Below are 24,890 nucleotides of genomic sequence, written 5' to 3' on the forward strand. Positions count from 1 at the left end.
ACTATTTCTGAGCTCATAAATGGCTCACTTGTGCTTGCAAACATTTCTGTCTCCTGGCATTAGAGTCATTCTTCTAGAGGATGCAGGATCTTAATGATGTGAGTGGCATTCCTTTGATCGTTGTGTGTGTTCTTCGTGTCCACAGGGAACAGCAGGAAAGCCGGGCCCACGCGGACAGAGAGGACCAACGGTTAGTCTTACTCAGCAGACTCGTGCTTCCATGCAGATGGCGAACTTGGCACCTGAGTAAAAGTGGCCGTTCGACCTGAGCGTGCTCGAAGGGGAATCCACACTGAGACAATAACCAAGCTTTTCAGATCACATGCATCCTTTACAAACTTTTTTTTGTTAAAAAGCTTTTTTTTTCTTTCTTAAGGGGCCTCGAGGAGAGAGAGGACCAAGAGGACCGACAGGAAAAGCTGGTCCAAAGGTGAGTATTAGTATTTATTTTAATGCCACTTTCTGAAATATGTTGTTATACATGTTCACATTTGATTCCTTATTTTTTGTGTCCAGGGTAACTCAGGGAATGACGGCCCACCGGGACCTCCCGGTGAGAGGGTACGTACCGTAACAGCATCACCAGGAGTCATTTTATTCTCGTGACGTGCAGAGGTTTCGATCAGACACGCGATTATTAACTCAATTATGTGCTTTTTTAATTTTTATAGGGATTGCCTGGGCCTCAGGGACCAACAGGTTTCCCAGGACCAAAGGGCCCCCCTGTAAGTCCAGACACTCTACTGAAATATGACCTTTGCCCTTTGTCTTTCCATTCTGTGTGACCTTTAATATAAATTCTTTAATTTGTTTGAAATTCTCAGGGACCTGCAGGGAAAGACGGATTGCCAGGACATCCTGGACAGAGAGGAGAAACTGTGAGTGTGCTGTGCTTTGGTTATTCAACTCTTTATCTTATATCTATATCCACTGAGGCAACTGTATGACTTTTATTTCCTTTTTATAATACACAGGGATTCCAAGGCAAAACAGGCCCTCCTGGTCCTCCAGGAGTGGTTGGACCTCAGGTGAGTGACAGCCATTGAGTGTTTCTCTTAGTTGCTTCATTGACGCACAGCTTTTTGTTCACTGTATTCCTTTGTGCGCAAACAAATAGCTATCAGTTTCCTACAAAAAATAATTAAATATGCATTTGCATTGTTTTTTGAAAAATTAGGCTCTTGTAGAATTGCAAACCTTTCACACACAGAAGCACAATAGAAACCTATAAGTTGTCATTAGGAATGCTTTCTTAGCATTTTGCTGGGCGAATGAAAATCGATTTAGCTCCTCTTACCTATATCTCAAGAGCCACGACTTAAGTGTTGTTTATCCTCTTTCATATTTGCAATGGGCTCTTCATCCATTATGCATAAATGTTTAACAGACTTTTCCTCCCAGCCGTTCTGCTAATGCCGGCTGAGGACATTCATAATAATGAAGCTGTATGTGGCTTTAATGACTAGTAAGCCTCCCACACAGCAAATGTTCAGCTTTTCCTCGCCACGTTTCTAATAAATGGAAAAATTGTTATGTCATTTTTGTGTTAATTTGCTGATTTTGCTCTCTGCTTTGTCCCTCTTTTCACACTTCCTCTGTAACTTGGTTTTATACTTTAGTGTTGAATGGGATATATTTATTTATTTATTTTCAATTCTAGGGACCAACAGGTGAGACTGGACAAACGGGAGAACGTGGACACCCTGGACCCCCGGGACCACCTGGTGAGCAAGGTCTGCCTGGAGCTGCAGGAAAAGAAGGAGCCAAGGTGAAACTTGAAGTTCTATTTATTAGTAAACTTTTTTTAACACTGTCAGCTAATTAAAATACATGTATGTAACTACAAAGCTCATATTTGTTTCCCATTTCACTTACAGGGTGATCCTGGCCCTGCTGGCCCGTCTGGTAAAGATGGCCCACCTGGGCAAAGAGGTTTCCCTGGAGAGAGAGGTCTGCCTGGTCCTGTGGTTAGTATTGCCTTCTGCTTTGTTTAAAGCCTCGTGACAAAATCAATATCACCCACAGCTTGGTTATTGCATAATAGTTCTGGACTATTAAATTTCTGTAAGAATGCGGTAAACCTCAAGAAATGGAGATGATATCAGATCCACTCGTCAGTAAAGGAACAGCCTGCTCTTGGCTGATTTTTCTATCTTTTTCAAATAATTCTAACTTGACAAAGTCGTGTCCTGGTAGTTACGCAACTTATGCTATTTTCTTCATGCCTGTTTATTACAAAGCCTTTTCATTAACCTTAGGATTCAGACTTTATGTGATGCACTAGCTCCTTTGGGTGTTTGCTGCAGTTTTGGCAAACTGTTTTCCCCTTCGACTCTCAACCTTCACTTTGGAGTCTATAGGAGGCTTTCCATCTCATGCTGAGCCTCTTTCCAGATAAGGAGTGCCGTGTAAGGTAGAATGTGTGCTTCCCCAACAGATGTGTTTGTTTTCTGAGGCCTTTATTTCACTCTCATCTGCAGGGAGCTCATGGCCTGAAAGGGAATGAGGGTCCTCCTGGCCCACCTGGCCCTGCTGTGAGTACAATTTACCGCATCCGTATCCCCACTTTGTCACTCTCACTCTCACCTTCTGTACTCTCTCTGCATCTCTGATATCTTCATAGTAAAGTTCCTACCCTCAGCTATTCCAGACCCTTATATAATATAATGATATGCACTGTTTGCTACTTACATAAGGGAGGTCTGACCTATTTGATGTGCCTGATATTATGCTTTAGTTTCCTGTGTTAGATGTCTTTGATATTAATGGTGTCTTATTTCGATAACTAGCTACCAGCTAGCTAATAACACAGTGTGTGGTACTGCTGTAGGGTTCTCCTGGTGAGCGTGGTCCTGCAGGGCCAGCAGGACCTACAGGTCTCCCAGGACGCTCTGGCCCCCAGGGACCTCCAGGCCCTGCTGGAGAGAAAGGTGGACCGGTAAGAGCACCACATTGTAGGAATAGCATGGCTACACTGCACATTTTTGTCTCACTGACAAACACAATGTTGCACTATGTCAACAATCATTATTTTAGGGAGAGAAAGGACCTCAAGGTCCAGCTGGAAGAGATGGTATTCAGGGACCTGTTGGTCTGCCAGGACCTGGAGGACCTCCTGGCCCACCTGGAGAGGACGGAGACAAGGTAAGATAGTATTTTTGGTTTATTTGTATCCATGTGAAGAAAAATATAATGCAATTCAATAAAGCTGCACTTAAATTTCTTTTTTTGGTTTTTGAGCAGTTGTGTTTCACAATCTGTGTCTCTCTGTGTACGCACAGACCTAAACTAGACACTAAACTTTGCAATTGGGCTCCCAGCCAGACCCTCTTGTCTCTTTCTCTGTGACCTTAAAACGCTGTGAGGGGAATTTGTCTGACAGGGTTTGCATCGATTAACAGATCCTTAAAAGGAGAACTGGCCTTGTTGCTGCTTTGTACCCGTCTTTACAAACAGACACAGAGAGAGAGAGGCAGCGACAGGATGGGTGAAAGTGACCCTTTAGTATTCAGATCCAAGCAACTGCTCATCCCTTCTAAAACATTTGCAGGAAGATCAGCTGCGGAAATACTCAGAGGATAATCTCTCATCCTTTGAAGAATGCCTCAGTTCTTAACTGGCCTTACAACATTCCCCGTGGTGTAAACGGACAAAGAGAATACAGAGGGTATTTGCCATGCAGATAAAAAACGATCTTGCCAGATAATGTTTACATACATTCAGACACTTTCTCATTATAAGCCCAGCTCACAGGGAATGGATAAGTCCAAGGCCTTTATTTAGGAGACTAAAGCCACCACAGAAAGAGCTTTTTCTGATTCAAACACCAAAGTAAATGCCTTTGGTTTTTGGTGGTTATTAGCATTATTTTTAACACCCACACAGGCATTTGGGGGGAACAAAGTACAAGGTTCTTCAGTTGGTATATTCTGGTTTAAACAGGTTCTGATGGGAGTCATAATATATTCTGTTTTGGCTGCTTGCTCTGTCACTGAGTCAGCCATCACGATAAGCCCCCTTCAGAAGTGAATTATATTTTTTAGAGAAGGAGTGATGTAATTGAGATATCTATAGGCAGATCTAAAGGTACAAAACAATGTCTTTTGAAAGGAAGAACAGTTCAGGCAAATTAGGGATTGTTAAGAATATTCATTGTCAAAGTTTATTTCCCTTTTATGTGTATACCACTGCCTGTTTTTTTTTTTTGTTTCACGCTTTGATGCTCTCTTCACAGGGAGAGATTGGAGAGCCGGGCCAGAAAGGAAGTAAGGGTGACAAAGGAGAACATGTAAGTTTGTCTGTAGAAAACACATCATTTATTCATTGTTTTGCTTTCTAGAATTCTGAGGCTGATACATGAATTTTAAATACTGAGTGACAGAAATGCATTTATTACGCATTTTCATGTCCCCAACTGCAGGGTCCACCCGGTCCTACTGGCCCTCAAGGACCTGTTGGAGCACCGGGTCCTGCTGTAAGTGTCCATTTTGAGCTATGTGTTCACACTATTCAGTGCCTTATCTATGTGTTAGCAGACTGACTCTCATTATCTCATTATCTCTTCTGCTGTGCAGGGTGCAGATGGTGAGCCTGGTCCCAGAGGTCAGCAGGGTATGTTTGGCCAGAAAGGAGATGAAGGATCCAGAGGATTCCCCGGACCTCCAGGCCCAGTTGGTCTGCAGGTGCGAACTAGAGTATTAAGCAAACTTCAACCATGGTTTTATTTAGAAAGATCTGATTAAATAATTTTTAAACCTTTCAGGGCTTACCTGGTCCACCTGGCGAGAAAGGTGAAACTGGAGATGTTGGTCAAATGGTAAGAGCTTAGTTTGTACGCATTCTGACTGTGTTATCATTGAGCACATTTACACTACAAGGAGCATGAAGATGAATTCCATTTCTTAAACTGAGGTGGCTTTGCTTGTTGCCTACAGGGTCCACCAGGTCCCCCTGGTCCCAGAGGTCCCTCAGGACCCCCGGGAGCCGACGGTTCTCAGGGACCTCCCGGTGGTATTGGAAACCCTGGTTCTGTTGGAGAAAAGGTAAGACTCTTTTTTTTTTTTTTTGGATGGAATGATTTTAGCCGGAAAATCAACCATTCATGTGTATAATGTAGTTTGATTAGTCCCATCAGTAGTGGGACTTTTGAGGCTGATAACATAATCAATATTTAATGAGTTAAAATTCTGATATGACACATTCATATCAGCTGTTTAGACTCCTGACGATCGAACTATTCCTCCGTTATAGATATATTTGTGGTGCCGGATATGTTTGTTTTCAGACTCACCTGCCATAGAGAAACAGTTTTAACTTGGAGAAGCCAACTTAAAAAAGTCAGATTCATTGTGCTAAGCAGTTTGTTTGGGTTGTGTTTTATACAAAGACTGATACCTCTTGAAAGGCTTTTGCAGCTATTAATGTTTCACATGCCTATTTATATGATACCATTTGGGATTTTTTTTCCTACTCGAGAGTGACAGATGCACGCCAAATCGAATGGACAGGGTGTCATTCCCGACAGTAGCCTACTGCTGGGGTGGAGAGATTATAAATAAATTGTCAAAAAGATCTTACTGCAATTCTAAGAAGATAAATGCATTATTAAAGGTGGCTACAGCTTTCATTTGTTGCCGCTGCTTCATCATCGAGGCCTCCTTTGGTAGTTTTTGCAGCTGCTGGAATGCAGCGCTGTGCAGTTTTTTTTGTTTTTTTGTTGTTTTTCAGCGCTTGCTGTCCGGGGTGATGGTATAATTTGCTTTATCTCTTTCGGTCAATAGAATCACCTCTTGCTCCTTTCTAATCTCCCCGAGGATAGCCTGTCCTGCTTCTGTGCAAACAAACACAGCGGTCTTTGGGCTAATCGGGCGTCAGCTGAGCTGGCATTTTATTATCCAGCCCAGGGAGCTGCCAAGCAACAGAGTCCTGGCCCTTTTTTTGGTAAACACATCCCTCACTGTATCTGTGATGAGCAGCTGCCTTTTCCTGGTTTTCCTATTCTCAGCAGTCCTTAGTGAAGGTCATCATAAGAATGGAGTCAAGGCCTGTGCAGGGCTTCGGAGGCGCAGCATTGCATGAAACAGCAGCGTACGCCGCTAATACAGGCGGATCAGTGAGGCTTGTAAACAGCCATACCAGCTGCTTAGAGGGAATTTCTTGACAGCGTGGAGGCAGATTTTGGAAAACAGCCAGACACTAATTTAGAGTATCAGTTGATGTTCACAACACAGAGCCATTGTTCATGCTAGAGGGAATCTGGATATGCTTATCATAACGAGTCACCGTGCAGCTTGTCATTGGCTCTGCAGAGCTGTGCCATCAACTGACATCCTTGTTTCCCAAACATGACATGGGCTAATATTTTTCCACTAAACACGTGTGTGGTAGACCTCAGTAGGGAGGACAGTAGTCTCATATGGCAGTGAATAACGATAGTGCCTGGCATATAGGTGAGTCAACAGGGCAACTATCCAATAAGGCAAAAGGAAGAGGACAAGATATATGGGCAGGGTCCAGGGAGAACAGTGAGGTCAGCGCCTTCCTTGCTCCTGCCACCCAGTCTGCCTGCACTTGATGGATTGAAATCTCTTGTGCCATCTCTTTCTATTCCCATTTTTGGTGACAAGGACACTGGGACAGTGAGGGGCTGCAGTAAATTATGGGATTTTTAGAACCACAGTAAATCAACAAATCAGTTTACTTATAATGTATGTCTCTCTCTCACCTACTAATACCCCTTGTTGCCCACCTCTTTCAGGGAGATACCGGTGAAACGGGAGAGCCAGGCCCTCAGGGAGAAGTTGGCCCACCAGTGAGTTATCTCAGTCTATTTCATTTCATTTTTATTAAAAGAAAAACCAACAAAGAGTTTATCTATAATGTCCATGACGAAAAAAAAGATTGTATTTATCTTCCACAGGCCATTTTCCTCATGTTGTACACTAGCAACTCTGAATTCTGGATTATACAAGTAATTGCACTGGTAACATGCTGCATATTATTGTAGGGTCCAAGAGGAGAGCGAGGAGAGAAGGGAGAGGCTGGTCCGGCTGGTGCTGCTGGACCTCCAGGCCCTAAGGGACCCCCAGGAGATGATGGTCCAAAAGGCAACCCAGTAAGTTCTGTTCCAGGTTTTTTATTAAAATACACTTCGCAACATAAGTCATTAAACAGAGGACGATCATAGTTACTTAAAAGTAAATGTCCAAAAAATAACAAACAAAACATGTAACTTTATTCATTTTCAGGGTCCAAGTGGTTTCCCTGGTGACCCCGGCCCCCCTGGAGAGCCTGGTCCAGCTGTACGTATGGCAGCTGTTCTGTGAATAAACCATCCAAACTTAAGTCTTTATACACTTTTTATTGCAAAACCTCATGACTGAGACCCTCTTCAATTCCAATACAGGGCTTAGACGGTTTACCGGGTGACAAGGGCGATGATGGAGAGGCTGGTCAGCCTGTGAGTGTTATTTTTTCTTTTCCACTCTGCTGCATGTCATTACTGAGAAATGTAAATAGTCATTTCAATGTTGAATTATTTCCTTTTCCTTTTAAACCAGGGTTCACCTGGACCCACTGGAGAATCTGGTCCTGCTGGACCACCAGGAAAGAGAGTAAGTGCTGCCCTGTACTGTTTTACTCCTATCCTTGTGAAAATGTTAAAAATTTGCTTTATTAATTTTATTTTTTTTTAAATAGGGGCCTCCTGGACCTGCAGGACCTGAGGGAAGACAAGGAGAGAAGGGAGGCAAGGTAATTCATCCAAAAACAAAGCAACATTTTTTTTTCTCTCTTCGCATTATGTGTAAGTAAAACAACCTAACAAATGAGCTAACATCAAATGTTTTCGTGTGAATCATTTTCCTGTGTGAAAGGGAGAGCCTGGGTTAGAAGGTCCCCCTGGAAAAACAGGTCCTGTTGGTCCTCAAGGATCACCCGGAAAGCCAGGTCCTGAAGGTCTCAGGGGAATCCCTGGTGCTGTTGTAAGTATCTTATTTCTCAGCCTCGCAGCGATTCATCACTGTCATACCTTTATGTAGTGTGGTTTTGTTTAAACAGCATATATGATTCGCTAATTTGCTAAATAAATCCAGAATATTAAAAGGAACTGGTTTTCTTGTGAAGTGGGGTTAAAAAAACTCTACAAATGTTTTTGCAGGGAGAACAAGGTCTACCTGGTGCCCCAGGTCCAGATGGACCTCCCGGACCTATGGTGAGTAGAAATAACTTGTATTGCCGTGCCTCATATAATGTGCGACTGGATCTGACAACTTACATTTTCTCACAGGGCCCACCTGGCTTACCTGGTTTGAAAGGAGACTCTGGTGTCAAAGGAGAAAAGGTGAGCTACTTCAGGAACCAATTTAGTGATTGCTGAGTTGTTTTTTCCTTTTATTTTTTTGTTTTCCACTGACCATCAAATTCTTACGCCTCTGATTGGAACGTGTCTCATTAAATGTTGCTTTGATTACATGTGCTTGTGTTGTTCTGTTTGCTCAGGGCCATCCAGGTCTTATCGGTTTAATTGGACCACCAGGTGAACAGGGAGAGAAAGGTGACAGAGGTCTTCCTGGTCCTTCCGGATCAGCTGGTCCCAAAGGAGACAATGTGAGTAAACAACACTGCACTGGAGTTAAAGACCTACATTTTTGAACAGCAGCTCAGTTTGTGCCATTAGTTAGCTAGCTATTGACAGACCTTTGTTTGATCTTCCTTATTTAGCAAGAGCAAATTGGTACCACTGGTGTTAATATCTTTCATACTAGTCAATATTGTTGCTTTAGGAATAAAGAAGGTTTTTTTTTCTTGGCACACAACATTTATGGATTTGCAATTTCTCTTTTCTTTCAGGGTATTGCTGGTCCTGCGGGTCCACTTGGTCCCATTGGCCCCCCTGGATTACCTGTAAGCTTAGCACGTGTGTCTTACTATAGACTCATGATGTAATGTTTGAGCCAGTACTGATCACTTGATTGTCTCTGTGTTTTTAGGGTCCCCCGGGTCCTAAAGGAGCTAAAGGCTCAACGGTAAGTGATTAACCAAAAGCTGCAAAAAAACGCAAGCATTTATCATGACACTTATTTACGAAGATTAACCGCTGGTTTCATTTTGTCCTGCTCAGGGTCAAACTGGACCAAAGGGAGAGACTGGTACACCTGGACCTCCTGGCCCTCCTGTAAGTAGATGCTCTACTTTTTGAGCAGTAAAATGCAAAATGACGAAATCAGTCATTATAATTTTGGTTGACAGTAACCGACATTTATCTCCTCTTATGTCATCTCTCCATAAAAGGGACCTCCTGGTGATGTCATCCACCCACTCCCCATCCAGGCTCCTATTAAGGGCCGATCACGTAGGAACATCGATGCCAGCCAGATGGTGGATGATGCAGCTATGGATGCCAACTATAAAGACTATGATGATGGCATGGAGGAAATCTTTGGCTCACTTAACTCCCTTAAGTTGGAGATTGAGCAGATGAAGCACCCACTGGGCACCCAGGCCAACCCTGCGCGTACCTGCAAGGACCTGCAGCTTTGCCACCCTGATTTCCCTGATGGTTCGTGTCACATTTAGCCCAAATTGGTGCTTTGTTTAATCCTCTTTCTTTACGCCTTTTAAACTTTAACAAAATCAAACACAGCTAGCTAGAAATGTTTGTAGAAAGTCAGTGTTACTGGCCACAAATCGGGTATGTAATGTTAATGGTGAAACAAAAAAAAAAAAGAATAATACAGCCTGACTCAATATTTCCTGTTTCACTACATGCTCTTTTAACCCCTCCACCACCCCAACATCCACGTCTAGGCTCCAGGGGTGGATATACTCGTCACCCCTTATTTCTATATTGTAACATGTACAGGGAGTCATGTGCCCAGCATAACTTAAACCCAGCCTTTAATAATAGGTCATGATGAATAAATCAGAAAAATGCTTACAACTAAAAACAAAACAAAAACCAAAAATAAATTAATAATATAATAATGCATTAAATTAAGTAATTTTTTCTTAATCTGCCTGCAGATTAAAAACCTTTTTGTATTCATATTTGAATGTGTTGACTGGACAAAACAAGCCATCGCATTCCTGTGTTTTTCTAATATTTATTTATCATGAAAATAATTGTTAGTTACAAACATACGTCCAAATATAAATCACTGTTTAATTCTGTTTTGTAATACAGAGGCGTATTATATCTGCAGTGTATCCGTCACAGGAGCGTGACACTTGCAATTGCTCACATACGGACTAGTTAATTACTAATTAATTAGTAAACAAAGTACTTTTCCACTTCTCGGTGCATCATCCATCTCTAGGTGATGATGTTATCAAACAGCAGGATTTACTTTTCAAAAATGAATGCTTGATAAACCATCTGGGATGTCTGGCGTGCTAATGAGTAAGGTACATAACGCATAACCACAACATCCAAGGTTCAATTCCCTCTAATTGCTCCAGTTTTCTGATCGCTGTCTGCTTTGGCAGCTGTTAAAACGAAGCCAAAACCTTAAAAAATAGGATCAAATAATGAAATTAAATAATGAGTTATGCATTTATTAGCAATGCTAATTTAGAAGAAAAACACCCACAGTTTAGAATGTGTTTAATGTGAACTGAAGATGTAAACACAGAGGCACGACGCACCCAGTGTCTGGCCTTACCTTGACCTCGGTGAAACACAGATATCAAGTTATATATTCTGTGCTCTCTCTCTCTCCCTCTCCCATCTGTGTGTGTGTGCGTGGGTGTGTTTTTGTGTGTCTTCTCCCTTCCTTTATCTGTCCAGGTGAGTACTGGATTGATCCAAACCAGGGCTGCTCTCGGGACTCCTTCAAGGTTTACTGCAACTTCACAGCAGGCGGCGAGAGCTGCATCTTCCCAGATAAGAAGTCTGGAGGGGTAAGTCTGGCTGTGTGTATATAAGCAATGCACTCGCACAACATGAGATGACAACACAGTAAGCCGAAAGGTTGGGCCTTAAAAAAACAACAAAAAACAAAATCTTTGCTATTTTCATCATCTAGTTTGGTGATAAGATTGACAGCAAGGGTAATGTGAGCCGAGCACTCTCGATAAGTAAACGCTTTTTTAAATTTTTTACCCTTCACATTTGGGACTAAACTCAGCATGTCAAAGCAACACTATATACAACAGTAAATCTATTTACCCATATAATTAGCCTCCGCGAGATTAGCCGGTGTGTTGCTTCTAAGAAGATGTGGGAGATGATTCACCAGGACTCCCCCTGCATATCCCACGAGAGGGACCGAGTTATTTTGCTAGCGTGCAAAAGTCTCCTTTTAGTCCTGCAGCGAGACAAGCGCTCACATTCACTCTGTTGTTTCAGAACCATTTTTAGATAGAATGACATTAAGGACTTTATCACCCATAAAAGCCTTTGGCAGGTGAGAAGATTTTTGCTTCATTATGCATGAGTGCGTGAAGGAGTGAAGCACAGCGGAGTGGTGAAACATTGGGAACACTGTCTTTGACGAGTCGGGGGTTGTGTAATAGAGGCGCGCTACAGCCATTTTAATGATCCCACTCACCAAGCCTCAGAGGAGCGGGAGTTTGCCTAAGCTCAGAATAATGAAGCAGACTTTTTATAGCGCGCTGGTGATGGGCTGTTCTCATTCGTGTCAGGGCTGTGAGAAAGAAAAGCCCGCGTTGTCTGTCTTTTTGCTTTCAGACCCCAAACACTCCCACGTGTGTTTTGAGATGGGCGCAGTGGTCACGAGAGCACACGCTTTGTAAGATCCTCAAAGAGATCGTGCTGCCTTCAAGGTTGAATTTTCTCCTCCACTCTGTGCACCGTGGTGAAAAAAAGTGAAGGTCACCTTGGATGCAGCGTGGGTCTAATGTGTGCCATCTCCCAGCGATAAGCGATCTCCGGCCCATCATTCATTAACGCATTAAGCCATTGATGACAGCCCCGTATCAGACCCTGCTCTCTAATTATAGAGAAATTCATCATTGTCATGGCTGAGACCATTAGAGCTGTGCCCCCGTTGGCCAGTTCGCAGCTTTTAATGGCGTAACAAAGTTAGTGCACCATGGCTGCACGGCGCTGACACCGAGCAGCAGGGATGGAGGCCCCCACTATAAGAGCTCCTTGCCTGCGATCATTTCTTAATTAATCACTGTGTACTCATGAATTTTTCAGCAGCAATTAGCTGCCAGCTCCAGTGTGTACAGTACAAAATAGCATAATGGCTTACAAAAATCTTCTTCCCTGGTCCAGTCGGTCGGTCTCACTGAGAAACTGTTTCAGGTTTTTGGAAGACTCCTCAGAGGACAAACAGAAGGCGAGAGAACAAAGCTGAGAGGGGATGTGGGATTTCTGTCAGATCTTGTTTCCTTTTCTTTTAACACTGCTGTTTTTCCTCCTCCTCCATCCTCTTCCTCTTTGTTGATCCATGCCCCCAGGCTAGGCTCACTTCCTGGCTAAAGGAGAATCCCGGTTCCTGGTTCAGTGAATTCAAACGTGGTAAACTGGTAAGCCAGACCCCCGACTTTCTCAAGTCCCTTTCCCTTCCCTGAATGCCTCTTATATTTTACAGAGCAAAATGGCAAAATGGCCCAAAGACTCGCCAGGCACATGGTATAGTCACTACAAGAGAGGTTCCCTGGTAAGTGTTGCTGCCCGCGGTCCCGGAGTCCTGGCTCAGGTCTGGACTCCGTGTGCCTGAGGCTCTGCATGGTTCTGGTTCTGTGAAGTATGTATCGACTGGCTCCTCGCTTGCTGGTTGTTTCGTTATTGAGTTGCATGATTCAGCATGAGCTGCACTCACCTTCAGTCCAACAACATAGTCGGATGCTCTTACACGGAAATGGAGGAGAGGTTTGTGGACCATTCAAAGCAAGAAATGGAATCTGGTGAAGAAACATATTTAGTCTAAAAAAAGGAAAACAATGTGCGTAAAAATTCTTGTCATACCTCTGCTACATTAAGAGAGCATCTCTAAAGAGTGACTGTGTGCCTTGACAATCCCACGGTTCTATTAGTTCATCCACTGATAGTTGATTTATTAGTGTGGACAAAACGTCTCAGACTGAATGCATCGCTTACACATTTGTTGTTGTTTTTTTTTGATCTCGACAAGCTCTTGCCTCAGTAGGGCATCTGTCCTCCATAAATGGCGAAACACAAGTGTCATTCTCTCTCAGCTTGCACTCACATTCCCAGTCTCTCCCTTAAACGCTGGAGAGTACCTCTGAGTCAAATGGGTCAGGCACTCAGTCACTACCCAGGGGCCCTCTGGGTACTCAGTCACTGTTGACTTGCGACTGTGATGATAAAGAGGTAATGTGTCTATGATGATGCCAGGCTGGATCCACACGCTGTGCGGGTCAGGGCGGGAGGGAGGGGATGACGAGTGGTGGGGTAAATGAGAAAAGCACGGACCTGCTCAGCCACAGTTTGAGCCACAGTGCCGACACTCACAGACATAAATTACAGAGAAACAGTCTTAATTTTTTAAAATATATTCATAATTAAAAATCTAATTAGATCAATTATCCTCATTATTAGCTGGAGATTGCGTCAAGTCAAAGTGTCGGCACTCTGGGCTCTTTATATGCATGTGTGTGTGCATGGACTTTCGCTTATGTGCAAAAATGAGCGGTAATAGACGAACAGACACACAGACAGTTTGCTGCTCTGGCTGCATGGAAGGGATCCGCATGTGCATGAATCTTCAGTAAGTCCTGTTTGTCTGAAAGACAAAGTGATCATGTGGATCTAATGGATTCCTGCTGGTTGGTATGCAAATAGTCATTTACGGACATTAAAATGAAATACAACTGCTTCCAAAATCTGCTGTCTTGTCAGTCAGTCAGGATTACTATTATCAGCTTAATGCAACTTTTTTTTTTCCTTCTTGTAACATGAGCCTGAAAAGCAGGGATGCTGGGTTAATTATAGGCTAATTAGCAAGCAATTAACATATCATTACTGCCACATAGTTCCTATTACGAGAATACATTTTCATGATTTTACCATAATTTGCTCGTATCGCTTATATATTTTACATAATCACACAATTACGATTTAAATGAGCTCTTTAGTTATGCTTATTTTTTATACTTTGAAGGTAGATTTGTTCCGCATTAAGCCTTGAACATCAGTGCAGCTCCCGGGCATAAGGCCTTGGAAATATTCTGCACTTATCCTCCTCTTCTAAAAATTTACACATATTTGTACGTTACTTAAGGATAAGGCTGGTAATTAAATTTTTTATTCGTCAGCAGATTTCATTAAAGACCCAAACCAACAATGAATTAAAGCACTAATAAGCACAGTGTGTTTAACGCCTGATAGCGATGCTGTTATAAACACTCAAAATTGTACTAAATGTGTATTGAACTGCAGCTGAATATGTGCTTTTTGATCTTTTCTTATAAAACTACACAACACAGATGCTCTAAGAACTTAAAGTAAAAACGACAGCTCTGTATTTGGGACTGTTTTTGCAAAGATTTAAACATATTGTATTCGGTAGTAAGGTTGCTCTTGGTAATGTCAAGGCACTTCACCTGTCCAAAGATGGGATTTCAGCTGAATAGGTCACTAAAAACTAAATTACCCCCTGTCTTGGTTTGATATTTCATCGTCTCCAAAATGGGAAAGGGCATTGCTATTTTGAGGAAATGCTCCGTGTATGTTCCTGCTTCTGTTATGATTGATGTTGTTCTGTCACACCTGGAGTATTGCCCAGTCAGCTTGTCAAGTGCTGCTGAAAAGCATTTAAACAACAAGCCTTCAAAAGGCGTAGAACAGGGGAGACAGATTAGTTCTCCATTGTTCTTCTCGCACTTGTGTGTGCGACATTCATACATTGGTGGGGCCAAATTAACATCTAAATTAAGGTCATGTCTGTTATTCAACACATAAGTAGCCTGTTGATTGTAAGAGGATGCTGTCAGTAAACTAATTGCATGGGCTCTTCGATTGGTTCCATTTTAGGCGCCATGTTTAATGTTGTTGCTGTTTTTGTTTTGTTTTTTTACACATTTTACATTTTTTGTTTCTTTGTTCTTTTTAAACATATTTTGATAAATTTGTAGTGCAGTAAAAAATTAAGTAAGGGTAGCATGATAGATGCTTACTTCGATTACACAAACAATATGTAGGAGTAGGGCATGATTTGTAAATAACTGAAATAACAGTAAAAAAAAAAAAAAAAGATTTCTTCACTCTCGAAACACACGAGGCAGTAATTTTGAGTAAAATGTATCTGAAATATATCAAGTCAAAGTTTTATTTATTCAAATAATTAATCATTAAGGAAAATGTGCTCGGTACAAACTGAATGTGTACCAATCAAGTGAATTTCATTTAACCAGATTTCATTAAATTTGCATTGTACTTATGTAACAAAATTACAAGGAAAATTTACATTTAATTAAATTAATTAAAGTCAGCATTTTGGGGAGATACTTTTATAACTTGAGCTTATTATATAATGTTATACTGCAGTATACTTATGACTAACTTGACAGTTGTTTTTTAAGTTTATCACACATTTTGGAGTCAGCTTCAAAGAAAGGCTGATGTGAAATGTAAAAGTGAGGTCAGAGGTCAAATGTGACATGATATTTAGATGCAAACTATAATATAGTATTTATGTTCTGTTCTGTGTCCTGTTCTGTTTGTATATGTGTGTTTTTGCTGCTGATACAACCAAATTTCCCCTTGTGGGACAATTAAAGGATTATTCTATTCTATTCTATTCTATTCTATAATTCCCATATAACAGTATCATTTCCTAAATGTTGGCAATAAAAACAAAGGCAGTAGAATTTTTTAGCATAGTTTTAAAGATAAAAGACATTTTATGAAAGTTTGACCTTATTTGAACTTGAAGAAGAGGTTAGATATCCAAAGTAATGTGATATTTTGAATCCCTATATGCCTAGATGTTATCAATACAAACAATGGCAGTAAGAAACATAGTTTTACTGCTCTATATATTGTAATTATCACATTGACCTTCAGATCAATCTATTGAGCTTGAAGGAAAGGTCAGAGGTAGGATGTGACATTTTAAAGCTTGGTCCTTTCTGCATATTGATAATATACACCAAACTTGAAAGAATCATAGTTAAATCAAGTTAATTTCCTCAATTTCCAACCAATCAATCATGAAGCTGACCTTGACGACCTCGGTGGATGTAAGACAAATTTTAATGGGCTGTTAACATTAGTCCACTCTACACCGCTACAAAGGTTGATGAGAATTCATTCAAAGGTTCTCAAGCTATCACGTTTACAGACAGAAAGAACGACATATTTGTGAACACCTAAAAAACAAAACTTTCTTGGTGGAGGTAATAAACAATGAAATGTCTTTAGTATTAGACTGACATTAGCATTACTTGGTTTTGGTCTTTATTACTAATTTTGATGAATGCCAGCCTTATTGCTCTACTAGGTCTATATGCTGAGTCATATTATATATTAATGGCACATCAAGTTTTTTGTCTGGTTGGCACCTCTTATCAACACAATTTTCAACAGTCAACACATAAAAAATGCTTCCAGGTGACAGAGGAAACTGCATGGTGTAAACATGGAAATGTCTTCTTTTTGCAGCTTTCCTATGTGGATGCCGAGGGCAATCCCATCGGTGTGGTCCAGATGACTTTCTTGCGGCTGTTGAGTGCAGCAGCCAGGCAGAACATGACATACAACTGCTACCAATCGGTGGCATGGCACGACCAGGAGCAGGACAACTATGACAAGGCCATCCGCTTCCTGGGCTCCAACGATGAGGAGATGTCTTATGACAACAACCCCTACATCCGCGCCTTAGTTGATGGCTGTGCGGTAAGTCAGGGAAGTGTGTGCGTATGTGTGGGTGTGTGTTTTTTGGGAGGTAAGCTGGGTTCCTTTGATGGAAACTGTTGGAAAATTATGCTTTGAGTATCTTTGTAGTCGTTGCGTGAGCAGGAGTCCAGCGAATGTGTGTGTGTGTGTGTGTGTGGTGTTTCTTTCTCTTTTTTTGGCTTTAAAAGAATATTTTCCGCACACTGATTCTTCAACCCCACTGTGTCTTTTCTCTTTGACAGCTGAAAAAGGGCTATGAAAAGACAGTACTTGAGATCAACACACCAAAGGTGGAACAGGTGCCATTTGTGGACATCATGTTCAACGATTTTGGCGGCTCCACGCAGAAGTTCGGATTCGAAGTGGGGCCCGTCTGTTTCATCGGCTAAGACTTTTTAACTGAGCAAATGGAGAAAGAAAAAAAAAAGCATATTTTTGTTTTCTCAAAAACAATTGATGAAAAAGAATAGGACGATTCTATTTGTAAAAGAAAAACGTTACTTTTTTTTTCCAAAAAGCAACAAGTATAAAGTAAAATGAAATCAAGTTGAGAATGCGGTGAAATTTTTTTTTTATAGGAAACAGAGGAAATAACCTTGAAACCTCAGTGTGCCTTCTCCATCACATGCAAGTTTTGAAACTGGATGTCAGATCCTCCTTCCTATACAGTTCACTCACACACAAAAACCTAGCCCCATGTCACCACACTTTTGTTCCAAACAACGAAGGCGACCTTGAGAGCCGCAGCCGTTCCAGACGGTCGCGCTATGTGCCTTGGACTCCATTTGATTTGGCTCTTTTTTTTTCTTTGCTTTAGTTTTGATCTCATGTTTTCCTTCATCTCCCTGGCTTTGCTTTTTTCTCAGTTTGTTTGCTCATTTCACTACGGGAGCTTTGTTTGTGCATAATTGTCTCCCCATTCTCTTGGGATGGGCCATACATATATATATATATATAAAAATATATATATATAAATATATATAAATGATTTTTTTATGTTTGTAAGTACATTCTGTATATTTTTCTGGGTATCTTTTATTGCTTCTGGCTTCAAAACATGCATGTGACTTTCTATATTTGTGAGGTAGGAGAGTGTGGACGACATCCAAAATTGTAGAAAAGTGAGAGAATTCGACTTGTAAAATCAAAATCCAGAAAAAAAAACAAACCCAACCCCGTGGTGAGTCCTGTCTTGTTGCAACTGTGGAGCACGCCTTTGTTGTAATTTAAGAACAAAATGGAAATAAAGGACGAAAACAAGCTCTGTTATTATGTGACAGTTAATTTGCAGACAGAAAACGAAAAGAACAAAAAAAAAACATTCCTCCTTTTTGTGTCCTCTGAACAGAACACCCCGCATTGGTGGCAATATTCTTAACTTAATAAAAGCCTTCTTCACGTTTCCTGAAATCTGACTATGCAGTGGGAGATGATGATGGTGATGATGTCACATTGTAACGAAAACACAAAGAAATCGAAACCTAGGTGCTATTTTCTCTCTCTTCTGTGGTGCTATGTATTTTTTCTAGTTTTGTGTTTGAAATATGGAAAACTTGTGCTGAGAGTAACTCCATCGCCACCAGCCCCTTTGACTCGCTTGAGCATCCAGTGGTGGTTTATGCATGCCGTTATTTTTTTGTTTGTTTCCCATACATAGCCACTCTGAGATCAGTGCAGCATGGTACCGTATGTTATCTCCTGCTTCAGCGGACCACGCAGATAAGAAATGGGTCTGTAACAAATGTTGGAAATGACGAGAGGAATCTAAGATGGTGCTGTTGGCTTTGCGTATCAATGCTCTGTGACGCTGCATTATTTTATTTTTTTTTTGATCATATGTGCCACATGAAACTAGGTTAAAAGATGGACATGTTGCAATTGGGCCAAATGGATACAGTGCAAATTAGAAGGTCCTTCCACCAAAGGTTTTCTTTTCTTTTCTTTTTTTTTTGTTATGGGAAAACAACTCGAGAAACTTGTTGATTAGCCAGATGGAACGGTTTGTTCATGCAGCGTCAAAACTTGCCTATCGGTCTATAATTCTTTTTTTTAATTTTTTGCCCTTATTGTAATATTGCTCTTTGTTCAAACTATGCACTCTTTATGCTTATGACCACTAGTATCTACCACAGAATTGTTACAGCTCTTCTTTTTTTTTTTTTTGGCTTCCTTTTTAAAAAAAGAGAAAAAAAATCTTTAAATATGTGACTTGAACCTTTTCTGTTAAGATAACTCAATATGCTTGTAGATCTTTGGCTTTATTTTTCATTTGATGCAGTAAATCCAAATTTAACACTCCGCTCTCAATAATAATTATAATGATTTTTTTTTTTTAAAAAAAGGACAAACAATTATTTTGTAAATTTCCAGAACCAGCAGTGATGCTGCCATTATTTTTCTTTTTTTTCTTTTTCTTTTTTTTTTGTCTTTGTTTCATTTTGTAGATTTTCTGTTTGTTTGTTTTTCACAGTTTTGTCAAACCTGTGTAAGGATCAGAGGATAGAAGATATATTGGTTTTTATGTCAATAAATCCAAGTTTACTGTGGCCATCCACTCTTGTATGTCTTTTGAAGCATTAAAACCTATCTGTATGCATGAAATTGTAAAGTTTTTTCTCTTGTTATGATTTTTTTGTAGCGTGGCATGATCTCCGGTCCATGTGTTATTCATCAGGATACGTTAGCTTTTTTTTTTTTTTTTTTTCATTGCTACAGATGGAAAAAAAAGAAGAAGAAGAAAAAAAAAGGTCATGTCCACAATTGTGAAGTGGAGAGAAACTGATGAACTTGTAACTCTACCAAAGCCAATGTTCGTTTGTAGTATATTTATTGTATTATTTAAAATAAAAAAATAAATGTTAAATGATACCATAGTGTAAGTGTAAGAGGCGCCCTCTTTACGTGCAAGGTTATTATTATTTTCCACATGCTATCTATTTTTACACAATATGAGAGCACCTTTTTAATGGAGCCAGGCACAAAGCATTTTGACACATTCATTGAGGCAGCCATGCTTTCTTGTTTACGGAGCTGTGGGCTGTGTGTGTGTGAGAGATCGTCCTTAGGGATGTCTGTTTAAGCTACACAACAGGTAAAGTACAATATGTTTTTAATAGTGTAAACAGTTGTAGCTCCACAGATGCTTCACAAAAGGCAAGATCTAAGGCTGCCTCTGGTGATCACAGCTACGGTCATCCGTGGATTATTCCCTGCTGATGCCTCCAAGAAAGAACCAACTTCCTTTCTAGGCTTTTTTGTTTGTTTGTTTTTTTTGGACCGAAAATGTGTACATCTATCACTTCCAGCAGATTTTTCTACTTCGCCCTGCAGCTTTTTCAGGACAAGCGGAGGAATATGTGCATTAACCGCTGTGTGTATTTTATGTAAGCCTTCCTCGGTGATCATTATAATAAAGCCTGTCATGCACCACTAATTTCAATAATCTCCAAAGCTTTGATCAAATCTGCGGTGGTGAGGATGACTCGCAGCACTTCAAATGTCTCATTAGGAAGAAAACCTCACACAGTGTGCATTAAGCCTTAGCGCAGCAAAAATAAATAAATAAATAAATAAATAAAAAGTTGTTCTGCATGATACCCGTGATCAATATTTAATGCAGTGTTTACAGGATAGATTCGGGACGATCAGAATGCATGGATTCCACTGAGGCAGCATCCTGGGTGAGTAAAGCAGCAAAACCAAAGCGAAAAGTTCATTCCTCATTTAAGCTCCCAACTTTTTACAATATTGGGGATAAGAGGGCCACACATAGGGCCTTTAGATCCCTCCAATTATGGCAATAGGTGATGTGTCAAAGACTGCAACAGCAACACGAGGGTGACAGGCCCTGTGAAACCTTTGTAGGGGTGGATTCAGGATGTGGTGAGATTTGAAATGGATGCAAAGGTGGATTTGGGACATGCAGAGGTGCTTGGGGCAATGCTGCAGACCAGGAAGTGCATAGTGAAAGAAATGTAGCACCAAATGTTGAGGTGTGCTGTTTAAGATGCAAAAGCAGCTCAGGTCAATCAGCTCAGAGAAATTTTAAGAAGTACTCTGATCCTTGGGTCTTCTACGTAGGTAAGACTTAAGCAATAATATAAACTATACTAACTTAAAAGTAAAACTACTTACTTTATGGTAAAGGTAATTTCACCTTTTTTGTGCCAAGTTAGCTTGTGTCCTATGAAATTCAGAGGAAAGCTTCTCCTTTTTTGTAGTTTAAAGGATCAAAGCTGAAATGTAAGTAAAATAAAGTCCCATCAGCGTACTCTTTGCCCCTCCTGCACACTTTGTGCTCGCTTCGCTCCACCACACATTTACCCTGACTGTCAGCGCCGTCCCTGCAATGGCTCTCTGTCCCACCAGGGGGGTCAGCTTCACAGTTTGGGAACAACTGCTTTACTGAAACTTCAAGCAATTCACTGACATCTGAACCAATTACACTCTGTTTTAGTTTCCATTGTTTCTTCTCTTGGCTTGTTGCAAGATACAAGCTTGTCACTGTTAAACAGTGATACCACAGTTCTAGGATTTTGTGTGGCTTTTGAGTTTTAAATTCATATTTGATTGAATTATTATTCTAGTACAGTTATTTTGGTATTTTTGGACTTGTTTTGATTGTAAAATTATTCTTCTTTCTGTTTTGCTGTTTTCCCATTGTGTCCAAACTGTTTTCCCTCTGTTGTGTTTGTGTGCTTATGCCTTCTGTGCTTCACTGTCTGTGATTGAGTTTAGGCTAATCTTCAGCATCTGTTGTTTTTCTTCCGTCTATTGTGATTGTGCTTATTGTTTTCACTTTTTGTCAAAGTGAGCATCGGAATGGAAAAGAAAGGTGATTTAAGTGACTGAACGCCAAATCGTTATTAACGACAGACGGACTGTTCTAAATATTTAAGAAACTCCTGAGCTACTGGGATTTTCCTGCACAACCATCTCTAGGCTTTACAGAGAATGGTCCAACAAAGAAAACAATATCCAAGACAATGGTAGCTCAAACAATCACAATGCAGAAGAGCATCTTTGAATGCACAACACATCAAACCTTGAAGCAGATGGGCAACAACACCAGAAGTCCACATCGGGCACAGTTTGCACAGGCTCACTGACAGACAGACAGACAGACATGTGGAAATGTATATATAGTCTGATCCTGCTCTTGAATTCCTGGTGTATTTTATGTCATCCTCTTAGTTGGTTTTATTATACATTCCTATTGTCTTATTTTCATTATTGATCTTTTTGCTATGCCAAATCAGGCCTTTTAGTTTCAAAACCTGTCCTCCGTCTCATGACACGTAGGCTTATACTTTATATTGCCTTTCTTTAGGAGAAATATGGGCAACTAATAGTAATATTACAAAGATTTTAGCTTTAAAATATGCGTGATGCCCATGCTCTATAGTGGTAATACAGCACAACATATTTAGAGTCTTGTATGAATCTGCTAAATAACTGACGCTTCTATAAGATGTATGGAGTACAAACTATTTCATATTTATTCTTCACATTATAATCATATTTCATGGGAAACAAACCACTGCTTTGGATAAACCAAAGTATAGCCGCTAAAACTGAGCCCGGCTGGAACAACTGGCACGCTGAGGATTTATTGGCATTCTGTATGTTAGTGCTTCACTCAGTGACAAAAGAGTGCCTGTGTCTGGGACTGCTGCAGGTCATTTCTGAGGCATCCCACAGGAATAGGACACCATTCTAAATCTGAACACTGTAAATGTGTTTCATTGTTTTGCTAGCAAACTGTTCCCAGCTGCAGTTATTTGTCAACCAGTTTCATTTCCTCTGTTCTGATAGCTTGCTTAGTAAGAAACTTGTGAGTGTGTGTGTGTGTGTGTAGCACTGATGATGTGAAGTGCGGGTTGAGGATAGGCCTTCCTCTAGATTCTTATAAGTGATCCTAATATATACAAAGAAAAATCCAGCAACACTCTAAAGGCTAATTATTCATTGTTAAAGGGTGCTGTTAATGTTTGGTCTGCAAGTTGGGGAAGAGCTAAAGGGTCAAAAGCCAGATGTTAAACGCGAAATTTGGGACCGAACCCCCGTGTTCACGTGTAATTGCTTTGAGCCTGTGGATTTTCAGCTAACAGAGCCCATTCATCGCCCGACCCTGCACTGCTGACCTACTTACATACGAATCAGATAGAGGAGCTAGAATGAGATAGTGTTACAACACTGGCACTGACATATTGGAATATTAATAACAGGCTTTTCTGCTCTAATAGACTTTGAGATTGAGGAATGGCCATACAGTTCAGGTTGTGCGTGCTGTAATGTGATTAGCGTCGGCCACCCAAGCATTACATGGAGCTGCAGTTCTCGGCTATCGCTGCCGTGTTTGTACCCTGTCGCAGTTTAAGAGGGATAAAGATTCTCAAAGATTTAAGGAAGACATTGAGGGAAAAATGTGAGATTTTGTCTCTGTAGCTGAAAAAAAAAAAAAAAACAACAACAAATATTTTGTTCTTCTTCTCTTCCCTATTTTTAGTAACTGTGTGAGTGCAGTATGTTACTCTTTCTCTTATTTCCTTTTTTCTTTATTATATCCTCATCTGGTTTGTTATACTTTTTCACTTTCTGTCTTCCTGTGAGCTCACTTGTGTCTTATTATCCTTCTCCCTGCTGTGTATTTAGTCTGTTCATTTAGTCTTTGGCAGTTCATCAAGTTATCAGCCTCCTGTCTTTTTGTGTGCCCTATGTGGGTTTTTTTTATTTTGTTTTTTTTTTACTTTTCCTTAATATTAATCTCCTTTTTTACTCATTGGATTTTTTCTCTGTACCCTAGTTTGGTTTTTATCCTGTTTAGCTTGCAGTGGCTGTTGTTGTCACACTCCAGGAGTCCTATTCAAATCATCTTCTGTTTTGCACCTGCCAGCATTTTGGGGTCTGCTTTTCAATTAAATCCTTACACGTGATAGATTTCAACTTCATCTCAGCTTTACTTATGACTAGTACCATGCAAAAGGTTTGAGCTACCCTTCATATATTTTTATTTTGCTTCCACGAAGCCAGACTTTCTTTGAATTTTCTCAAAGTTGTCTTGAACAATAGTTCTTCAGGCTTTCCGAAGGTCTTTCAGTTTTTCTTTGGACATTGGCTTTTTCACTCATTTTCAATCCAGCCCTCCTACCTGATTGTCTTCAGAGAAATAATTGTTTTTTAAATGTTTGTTAAACCTTTTAAAAACACAGACCTATAGTTCACTGAAACATAAAAAAGCCCATAATGTAACACATCCTTTCTTCTAATTTCTTTAGTTTAATAGAATGTACAAAAAATGCTAAAGACAGGTAGACAAGAATAAAATAATGTTTTTGCACCAACACAGTTATTCCCAAAGAGCTATGAGCCAAAGACTTGGCATATCTCAGCACAGTGTGCAGTGTGCTCCTAAAAAAAGTCTGAAGAAACTCTACAAGTGGAGGGCATGTCCTTAAGAAATAGGAAAAAATCCTGAGACATGCATGTGGAATGGTTCCTGTCAGGAAACTATTCTTCAGAAAGGGAAGCAGGGAGGAAAGGCTCAGGTATGCCAATTTATACAAGAATTGGATTTCAAATCTGTGGCAACCCATCTTATAAAAGTGATGAATCCAACTTTTGGTTCAAGTGGTCGTCAAAATGTTTGCAGGAGGTCAGAAGATTGGTAAAACTGTGAGTGTCTACATTCTGTAAAACATGGTAGATGCTCTGCATTCCGGCCAGTGGTGTTGGGGATCTTATAACACAGAAAAATAAAAGTTCAATACCATCAGGAAAGCATCTGACTAGCAACAGCTTCATTTTTCACCATGTCAATAATCCCAAACTCACTTCTAACACAGTAAAAACATACCTGGAGAAAAAAAAGAAAACACATGACAACAAAGCCCAGAACTCATAACTTGACATTACTGAAGCATGATGGGATTATCTTGACAGAGAACACAACAAATGGCAGTCAACAACCAAAGAAGAGCTTTAAATGTCCTTCAAGAAGCCTGGGGAACTATTTAAAGAAACTAGAAGAAAGTTTGCCTAAGAGAGTTCAGGCTGTGTTGAA

General features: G+C 40.5%; 1 protein-coding gene across 3 annotated transcripts in view; it reads left to right on the plus strand.

Annotated features, from left to right (window-relative positions):
* col5a1 (procollagen, type V, alpha 1) overlaps positions 1–19,429 on the plus strand; it is a 74,109-nt gene extending 54,680 nt beyond the window's left edge. For 2 of the 3 annotated variants that reach the window (XM_063478176.1, XM_063478178.1), the window contains exons 33-66: positions 146–190; positions 377–430; positions 517–561; positions 672–725; positions 825–878; positions 975–1,028; positions 1,661–1,768; positions 1,878–1,967; positions 2,481–2,534; positions 2,831–2,938; positions 3,037–3,144; positions 4,235–4,288; positions 4,421–4,474; positions 4,575–4,682; positions 4,763–4,816; positions 4,935–5,042; positions 6,758–6,811; positions 7,007–7,114; positions 7,248–7,301; positions 7,406–7,459; positions 7,560–7,613; positions 7,699–7,752; positions 7,875–7,982; positions 8,159–8,212; positions 8,288–8,341; positions 8,500–8,607; positions 8,851–8,904; positions 8,991–9,026; positions 9,122–9,175; positions 9,292–9,559; positions 10,787–10,899; positions 12,427–12,495; positions 16,595–16,828; positions 17,071–19,429. In XM_063478176.1, the coding sequence (XP_063334246.1) occupies positions 146–190; positions 377–430; positions 517–561; positions 672–725; positions 825–878; positions 975–1,028; positions 1,661–1,768; positions 1,878–1,967; positions 2,481–2,534; positions 2,831–2,938; positions 3,037–3,144; positions 4,235–4,288; positions 4,421–4,474; positions 4,575–4,682; positions 4,763–4,816; positions 4,935–5,042; positions 6,758–6,811; positions 7,007–7,114; positions 7,248–7,301; positions 7,406–7,459; positions 7,560–7,613; positions 7,699–7,752; positions 7,875–7,982; positions 8,159–8,212; positions 8,288–8,341; positions 8,500–8,607; positions 8,851–8,904; positions 8,991–9,026; positions 9,122–9,175; positions 9,292–9,559; positions 10,787–10,899; positions 12,427–12,495; positions 16,595–16,828; positions 17,071–17,217 (2,829 nt within the window). In that variant the 3' untranslated portion in view covers positions 17,218–19,429. Of the gene's footprint in view, positions 1–145; positions 191–376; positions 431–516; positions 562–671; positions 726–824; positions 879–974; positions 1,029–1,660; positions 1,769–1,877; positions 1,968–2,480; positions 2,535–2,830; positions 2,939–3,036; positions 3,145–4,234; positions 4,289–4,420; positions 4,475–4,574; positions 4,683–4,762; positions 4,817–4,934; positions 5,043–6,757; positions 6,812–7,006; positions 7,115–7,247; positions 7,302–7,405; positions 7,460–7,559; positions 7,614–7,698; positions 7,753–7,874; positions 7,983–8,158; positions 8,213–8,287; positions 8,342–8,499; positions 8,608–8,850; positions 8,905–8,990; positions 9,027–9,121; positions 9,176–9,291; positions 9,560–10,786; positions 10,900–12,426; positions 12,496–12,560; positions 12,630–16,594; positions 16,829–17,070 lie in introns of all 3 variants that reach the window. The other variant, XM_063478177.1, reaches the window with a different exon arrangement.
* Positions 19,430–24,890: the final 5,461 nt, after the last annotated feature.

The sequence above is a fragment of the Pelmatolapia mariae genome, linkage group LG7, assembly GCF_036321145.2.
Source record: "Pelmatolapia mariae isolate MD_Pm_ZW linkage group LG7, Pm_UMD_F_2, whole genome shotgun sequence".
NCBI classification, from domain to species: domain Eukaryota; kingdom Metazoa; phylum Chordata; class Actinopteri; order Cichliformes; family Cichlidae; genus Pelmatolapia; species Pelmatolapia mariae.